This window comes from Castor canadensis, chromosome 12 (assembly GCF_047511655.1).
Source record: "Castor canadensis chromosome 12, mCasCan1.hap1v2, whole genome shotgun sequence".
Taxonomy (NCBI): domain Eukaryota; kingdom Metazoa; phylum Chordata; class Mammalia; order Rodentia; family Castoridae; genus Castor; species Castor canadensis.
Genome location: NC_133397.1, coordinates 28,307,972 through 28,317,131, shown reverse-complemented (window position 1 = coordinate 28,317,131; position 9,160 = coordinate 28,307,972). Strand labels below are relative to the sequence as shown.

The 9,160-nt window shown below is 38.4% G+C and overlaps 1 protein-coding gene across 17 annotated transcripts in view; it reads right to left on the bottom strand.

Annotated features, from left to right (window-relative positions):
* Positions 1–1,426: 1,426 nt before the first annotated feature.
* The window catches only part of Ltbp1 (latent transforming growth factor beta binding protein 1), a 434,527-nt gene continuing 426,793 nt past the window's right edge, over positions 1,427–9,160 (bottom strand). For 3 of the 17 annotated variants that reach the window (XM_074049482.1, XM_074049485.1, XM_074049488.1), the window contains 2 exons: positions 3,927–4,076; positions 1,452–2,579 (listed from right to left, as the gene is read on the bottom strand). In XM_074049482.1, coding sequence (XP_073905583.1) covers positions 2,398–2,579; positions 3,927–4,076 — 332 coding nt within the window. In that variant the 3' untranslated portion in view covers positions 1,452–2,397. Of the gene's footprint in view, positions 2,580–3,926; positions 4,077–9,160 lie in introns of all 17 variants that reach the window. The other 14 variants (XM_074049481.1, XM_074049484.1, XM_074049486.1 and 11 more) reach the window with 10 other exon arrangements.

Here is a 9,160-nt window from a genome sequence, read left to right as displayed (position 1 = left end):
TCCATCTCCTGTCAGTAATCTGTGAAGACTATCTGCTAACGGACCTTGACACATTTCAACCCAAATCTCCCAATTTTCTAAAAATATAATTGGAAATGCCATAAGGACATCCTGTTAGAATGTAAGAAATTCAAACATCTCTTCTTGTGATGGAATCTGGCCATATATTTCTCCTATATAAACACTAGCTGAAAAATGTGAGCTAGTGCAATCTAGTGAGAGACTAGCTTCTGTCTTAGCTAGTGTTGAGAGAGGAAGCTTCTTATTGCCTGGTTTACTGTCCAGATTTTAGGCACTGGGAAGCTTCAGAATTGTATTAGATTTGTACCACTGCGAATTTAGTGGTATCAGAACCTTAGAGTTCTCTAGAAGATGATACAAGTATCACTGGACTCTAGTCAAGGTGTTGGGTGATAACAGGGCTGCATTAGTTTCTAGAGGTTCTAGGGACAACCTGTTTGTAGATTTTTTTTAATTTAATTTTTTTGGCAGTACTGGGGTTTTGAACTCAGGACTTTGTGTTTGCTAGGCAGATGCTACCGCTTGAGCCATACCTCAGCCCTGCTTTCTCCATCTTTAAAGCTAACAGGGGCAGGTTGAGTCTTTTTCACATTCTGTCTGACCCTCTTCCATATTCTCACCTCCCTTGGACTCTCCTCTCTGCCTTCCTCTTCCACTGCTAAGGTCCTCTTCCTGGTAAAGACTCTCTAATGACATTGAGTCCACCCAGGCAATCCAGTATACTCTACCTATTTAAAGGCCCAGGTGATCACAGTTTTACCTGAAACCTTATTTCCCTTGCTACTTGAGAGTCCCAGAATTAGAACATATACTTCTCTGAGATGCTGCTACTCTGCCTTCCACAGATATTAAAAAGCAAAGGCCTATCTTTCAGGAAAATGATAAATGGGGAATTTTTCTGTTGGATATGCTGAGACATAGCTTGTTTAAAAAAAAAAAACCTCAAATGCTCTTGTTAAGTAAAAATGGATTCTGAATTTCAGCTTAAGTTGTGGAACAATTTCATTATGGTGGAAGCACATAGATAAGCCAAGAGCTGGAACATTGAAACTGTTCATTATTCCTGTGATATGAGTCTATATTTGTTGGTGGAGCTCCTATAACAAAGCACCACAGACTGGGTGGTTTAAACAACAGAAATTTGTTTTCTTACAATTCTGGAAGCTAAAACTTCAACATCAAGGTTTTGGCAGGGTTGATTTCTTTTTCTTCTGAGGCCCCTGTCCTTTGTTGGTATAAGCATCTTTTCCCTATATCTTCACATGTCTTTCTGTGTGTGTCTGCGTACTCATCTTCTCAGATAAGGACACCAGTGATCTTGATTACATACAGCCTAGTCCATTGACCTAACTTAATTTTCATTTTCGCTTTAAAGATCTGGTCTCCAAAAGCAACCACATTCTGAAGTATTGGGTATAGGTTTCAACAAATGAATTTTAGGGGGAAAAATTCAACCCATGGCCATATTTAATGATTAACTTGCAAAAGACTCCACACTCATAGAGGACCATTGGTTAAAAAGACAGGAAGTGGGGCAAGCCAGGGATTCAATCTGTACACTCATTGACAGTCACTCTCAGGTAGATTTTTTTTCTACAAAACTGGTGATTTATTTTGCTTTAACATACAATGGTAAATATTTTGGGGATCATCAAATTTAAAAAATTTGCTGGGCTTCCTTTACATATTATAATACTAATGTAAGCTCTTGAGTTCTTCCATTTCAGTGAAGGACAGGGATCCAATTGACACCTGCTAGCAGCTTGGCTAAGAATGGACATTAAATTCAGACAATATGCTGAAAATATAAAGGGTTTTTTTCCTCCAAATGTGTATAAAAATTTTGAAACAAAAATCACTGCCTGTTCCACAGGACAATTTCAATTTTAAAAATGCTCCAAAGCAAAGAGTAGTACAACCCTGTGTCACAATATTTATAATACAGCTTAACAATATTTTATCAAAGACTTTTGCACTTGAGATTTAAAAAAAATCTGAAGAAGAAAAACAGTAGCCAAGGAACTGCACAAACAAAAAATGAAAATTATATAAAACATTTCCACCACTATTTAAATGTCAAATTTAAGCAATAGTAAAAAAAAAACCATAATAATACAACCTTCTGTTTAAAATAACAGCACTGTTTGCCTCTTTTCCACTGAATTTTACATATGAACAGACTATATATACTGGTTTTCAGAGATGTCCATTTGGTCTGTTACACCAGTACCAAATCCTCTCACTGTCTTTGGAGGATACACACTCCATGCGGTCTCCAACATTCTGGGTTAGGTGCAATGTCTCAAGTATAACACATTTCTCCCTTTTCCTTTACACAGTGCAGAGTATATGGGCTTAGGTTATGAAGACTCTCTTTTACTCCAGGTCACTGTCTTTTTCTAAATTCAAGGCGGTATTCAATGGAGTGCAGTAGTTGGGCTTGTCAGAAGGTACATAGCCTGGCAGACACAGACATTTGTAGGAACCTTCGGTGTTGATGCACTTGGCATTTTTGCAGAGAGACATCCGGTTGTTCAACTCATCACATTCATTTACATCTGCAATGAGCCAAATCACACAGGTCACCAATCTGTAATATCAGCCCATGAGGAAACAGAACCTACATTCACTGGAAGCATCCTGGCTCCCTGCCTTTCTGCTGTCCACCATTCCCTGCTCCTGCCTGCTGTACAGTCTTTCCATTATTGTCTGTTTCAATCACATATAAGATAAAGAAGATGTTGTAGATCTTGAAGTTGATGATCAGGGAGGTTCTAGAACTTCTTTCTGTTTTTACTATAACATGGACATTTGTCAGCTGGACATTAATAGTGAAATGGTAAGCAAGATGGAAGAACTATACTTTTCTAAGTTCCTTCCGAAGTTATACAAGAACATCTGGGTTTGTTGAGGGGAACTGAACACACAGCAGAGAGCTCTGGGAGCTGCCTCCTGAGAGCCTCAAGTTGTGTTCTTGGCTTTCATTCCACGCAAGACCCATTTAGACTCTCACATGCTAGGAACACTCGTGAGAACCAGGCCACCTATTTTCCAGACCCACCACAGACTAAGACTCACAAAACCAAAGTGGGCAAAGGGACTGCTATAGCAGGGAGAAGAAAAATAGCAAAACAAACAAACAAACAAAAACCCCATTAAGTCAAGGGTTCTTTAGCAAAGAGGCCATGCTGAGTCACACAGAGCAGGTGACATAGGTGTTCACTCTTCATCTAAGCAGGAGGCAGTGTGAAAGATGGTTTTAGGAGGAGGTTTACCCAAAATGGTTACCATGGAAGCTGTATGGTTTTCAGATGTCTACACTGCTTTATGCTTGTGTCACATACTCAGAGATAACATTCCTTGCTGCACAGTCAAAATCTAAATTTAAAAGTAATCGTGGCACATTCTGGTCTTTCTTCCACAGTTACCATGATTTATACATTTTTTTCTGGCAGTACTGGGGTTTGAACTCAGGGCCTCACGCTTACTAGATAGGCACTCCTACTTGAGCCACTCCACCAACCCACACTGTCTAGATTCTTAAATAAGCCATTAACTTTTATGTTTAGTTGTGGTTAAAAAAAACCAAAACAGAACACAAAATTGAACATCTTAGTTATTTTTAAGTGTATAGTACTGTGATATTAAGTACAATTCTATTTAATGTATATATATGTGCATATATATACACACACATATACACTAAGTGTATATATACCTACATAAATATATACATTAAGTACACATACATACATTAACTCAGGGCTTTGCATTCTGGTGTGCACTCTACACTGAGTTATACCCCAAACCTTTAATGAATTATTTCCAGAACTTGTCACATCTTCCCACACATTGGTACCTAGCCACAGACACACAGGATCTGAGGAAAAGAATCTCATTCTTACCAACACAAGTCATCTTGGCCATATCCAAGTGATACCCATCAAAGCAATCACAGGTGTAACCTTCCTGGACCCTCACACAGCGGCCATTCTCACATCCGTTGAGGATACCACATTCCTCAGCCTGTAACTCCTCAAAGCTGTTTAAGAAACCTGGAAGGGAAAAGGCAGGGGCTAAGTCACAGAAGTTTACCCCCTATGCTGTTTAAGACTATTTTGCACAGGGCATAGTGGGACATGCCTGTAATCCCAGCACTTAGGAGGATGAGACAGGAGGATCATGAGTTCAAGGCCAGACAGTAAGATTGCCTCACAAAAATCCCAAAATACCCCAAATAAACAGAAACTATGTTATTAAGGTTATGGTTCATTATATAATGTACATATGCATTTATATATGCTTATAATATATATGTACACACATATATCATGTATATATTATATATATAAATAATATATGAATGATATAATTCAGGTACTGTATGTCTAGCATTAGAATCTAAGTTAATACCAAATATACCTATATCTTATATTAAAAATCCCATAAAATGAGTCTTATATTAAAAATTCCATAAAATGAGAGAGCAAATATGGGTTTTGGTTTTACTCTTTTTTTTTTTTTTTGTCAATTCTGGGGTTCAAACTCAGGGTCTCACACTTACTAGGCAAGTGCTCTACCACTTCTACCTCTTGAACCACTCTGCCAGCCTTTTTTTGTGATAGATTTTTTTGAGATAGGGTCTCACAAACTATTTGCCCAGGCTGGCTTCAAACTGCGATTCTCCTGATCTCCGCCTCCTGAATAGCTAGGATTACAGGTATGAGCCACCTGCACCCAGCTTGGTTTTGCTCTTAATTATGAAAAGTATTCATTTAAACTTCTACATTTCCTGAGTTGTCAGAAAATCGAGACAGAATCAATGGAATCACAATCAGAGATCAGTGGGCCTTTGCTCAGTGAGAGTTTTGACAGTATGCTTTTACAGCGAGAGTTGGGGAGACCAGGAAAAAACCCACCTGACTGTGTCCTGTGAAGTCTGTTTGCTCTGGCTTTGGAATGAGCCTTACACAGGGGATCAAAGGATAAAGGCAGTAAAAGGGACTCAAAACATCCTGATAAATGAGAAAGTACATCAGACTTGTGTTTAGAAAACCAAAAGGCTTTTTTTTTTTTTTTTTGTTACGGAAACCAAGGAAGTCTTGTTTGGCTCTTTTTACAGTTTAGGAACTGGTTTTGAATGTTTGACACCATGTAGAGTTTTAATGCTATATAAACAGTGAAAGCAGGCATAGGGAACATTTAGTTGTCTTTCTAAAGAAAGTGCCTTGTCACATGTCCTTTCCCCAAGGCATCACAAATTGACATCAAAAATTAAAAATGCTGTGTTTACTTTCTGCCTTATCTGGCCTTTGAAATAATTCTCCAGTAGAACTGCAAGGGGCAGTAAATGTCATTGCTATGTAGGACCCTCAGTTCTTAAAGATCGAGTACCAGTTTTCTAAAGAGGGAGAGCATGCTCCATGAAACTTGTCTCCACCATGGAAGAATCCCTGACCCAAATTTCTTCTAAGAAAAAAATATGAAATTTCAATTTTTCAGGGCAACAGTAGCCACAAATTATGGTCATTACTTGTGCAAATTTATATGTTCTTCCTCTGATGCACCATAATCTTTTATAAAACAGACAAAATGGCAAACAATTGACTTGAATACTTTCCATTCATTCCTAGTAGAGGGAGATAAATTAATTATTGAGATGGAAAAGAGCATCAGAATGACAAGCATTTAGCCACTGTCTTCCAAGAGGGAATCTGTCATCTATCTATCTATCTATCTATCATCTATCTGTCTATCTATCAGTCTACCTACCTATCTATCTCATGTAGGATAGCATTTGAAATAACATGTAGAGAACTAAAGGCTTCTATGAATTTTAAAGATTCTCTCATTGTTTTAAAAAACCTCTAGTTGCATGTTTTTGCCTTTGCCTTTTTTTAAAACCTTTGCTCTTTTTCTTGGAGAGAAAGAAAATAGAAGAATTTTTTTTTAAAAATTGAGTACCACATCTATGATTGCCCTTGTCAGAATTTTAAAGGGAAAATAAGTATTATAGACCATCAAGAATAAGATAGCCACTTTCATAAATAACTTAAGAAAATAAAGTCTTGATCTATGAAAATATTGCAAGGATTCCAAGATGGCGACTAGAGGGAGGAAGCAGAAAGCGTGCTTCCTAAAGTAAAATCTTGGAGAGATGATGGAGATACACCTTGCAGGAAAAACCACCAAGAAGAGGTAAACTCCAACACTGCCACACCCCCAGCCCGCACATAGCATCTCCACTCCACATTAAATGGAGAAACCAGGAGGGCTCTTGTGCCACCAGATGCCAGAACCTAACCGGCTTGGGAGAAGCAGACCACCAGGTGAGCTAAGCGGCACTCGGTACTCCCACAGACAACCCTGGGTCAGATCAGCATAGCCCCCTGGACAGACTGACCCCCACCCAGGGAAAAAAGAAAAAAACAAACTGAATAATAAACAATAACAATAAAAAAGACACGTAGCAAAGAGGGCAGGGCACCCTGAGCACCGAAGAGGGGGGAAGGAGCAATCCCTCACAGAACTATAAATAAACAATCCGGCTGGAGAAGGCAGGAGCAGCAGCATCTGCCCAGCAACCAGGAGCAGGAAAGCTTGTAAAAGTGGTGGTGGGAGGAAAACTCCACAGGAGACGGGGGAAGACCCACTTCCCACCTGAACTGTAAATAAACACACAGGCCTGAGAACGCGGGTGTAGCGCCACCTCCCCCAGTGTGCTTGGAAAGGGGAAAGCTTGTAGCAGTGGTGGCCGTGCCCAGGAGAACTCTGAGTAAACAAAGCCTGTGGGGCCAGGTGAGTGTTAAGCTCACTCCTGAGATCTGCAATCAATAAAGCCTGCAGCAACAGCAGGCTGACAGCAGCAGACAGGTAAGCCACAGCCTCAGACAAAAATTCACAAAGCTGTCTCCAGACTCTTTTTTTTTTTCCTCTTCCTTTGATGAGACAACAACCCAACTACAACTACATGCTGGAAAACTTACTGAAACTGTATTGCATTTGAACTTGGGATACTTTGTTGTGTTTTGGTTTTTTTCCTTTTGATGAGATGACAGAACTACTTCTGAAACAAAATCTCCATGATTGGAGGCTGAGGGACTAACACCAAAATTAGTAAGACTGAAACTTTATTGCATTTGGACTTGGAGATTTTTAAAAATTATTTATTTATTTATTTATTTATTTTTATCCTCTGTCTCTATAATGCCTGTTTAGCTTACTGTTGATTAGTACACTATCTCTCCCTGTTTATATATTTGACACAGTTTTTTGTTTGTTTTGTTTTCTTTACTTGTTTATTTGTTTTTCCCTTTTTCTTTACCTTCTTTGCTTTCCCTCTCCTCTCACCCTTCCATTTTAAAAATCACCATTGTTATTATTACAAGCTAGAATATACTTAATTGCACACAGTACAGGGACAGTAACAATACCAAGTGCAATGATGGGAAGACAGAAAAAACAGGGAAACCAGTTTCCCCACAGCAAAAAATTAGTACAGGAACCAGAGGGAAATGAAGAAAACAGATACTCAGATCCAGACTCCAGCAAAACGAAGACAAACTATGCCAAAGAACCCAATAAAGCCCATAAGAATAATCTGAAAGATGAAATCCTCCAAGTAATAAATGAGAATTTATAGAGATGATACTGGATATGGTCAACCAAAATGTACAGGAGACACTCAAGAAATTCCAAGACAACAAAAATAGAGAATTTGAGAAAGCACAAGAAGAAATAAAAGAAACCATAGAAGCACTATATAAACACCAAAGTGAAACAAAGAACATGATTAATGAACTCAGGGTGAAAATAGACAACATTAAAGAGGAAATGACTCAGGATATGGAAAACCTCAGAAAAAAGAACAAAACAGAACTGCAAAACAAAATGGAAGGCCAATCCAGCAGAATAGAACAAACAGAAGACAGAGTCTCAGAACTCAAAGATGAAATGGTAATTAAAGGAAAAACTGAAGAACTATTAATTAAACAATTCAAGAGCTGTGAAAAGAAAATGCAAGAACTCACCGACTCCATCAAAAGACCAAACCTGAGAATCATGGGCATTGAAAAAGGAGAAGAGGTGCAAGCAAAGGGAATGTGTAATATATTCAACAAAATAATAACAGAAAATTTCCAAAATCTAGAAAAATCTATGCCCATACAGATGCAAGAGGCCTCCAGAACACCAAACAGACCAGACCAAAATAGAACTACCCCACGGCATATTATCATTAAAACAACAAATACAGAGACTCGAGAAAGAATATTGAAGGCTGTAAGAGAGAAAAAACAACATACAAAGGTAAACCCACCAAAATCACTGCAGACTTCTCAACAGAAACATTAAAAGCAAGAAGAACTTGGGGTGAGATCTTCTGGGCACTGAATGAAAATACCTTCAACCCTAGGATACTCTACCCAGCAAAACTATCATTCAAAACAGATGGAGCAATAAAAGTCTTCCATGATAAGCAGAAACTGAAACAATATGTGACCACAAAGCCACCACTACAAAAGCTTCTTCAAGGGATTCTGCACACAGAAAGTGAAACCCAACTTAACCATGGAAGAAAAGAAAAAGCAAGAAAGTAGAGAGTAAACTCAACTTAGGTACACACAATCAAACCTTCAAACAACTAAGACAACTAAATGACAGGAATCACCACATACCTATCAGTACTAACAATTAATGTTAATGGACTTAATTCACCCATCAAAAGGCACCATTTGACGAACTGTATTAAAAAGGAAGATCCAACAATTTGTTGCTTACAGGAGACCCATCTCACTGACAGAAGGAAGCATAGGCTAAGGATGAAAGGCTGGAAGAAGATTTACCAAGGCAATGACCCCTGAAAACAGGCAGGAGTAGTAATACTTATCTCTGACAAAGTAGACTTCAAACCCACATTGATCAAATGAGATAAAGGAGGACATTCCATACTAATAAAAGGGGAAATAGACCAAAAGGAAATAACAATTATCAATCTATATGCACCCAATGACAATGTACCCAATTTCATCAAACATACCCTGAAGGACCTAAAAGCATATATTAACTCCAACACAGTGGTCGTGGGAGACTTTAACACCCCATTATCATCAATAGATAGGTCACCCAAACAAAAAAATCA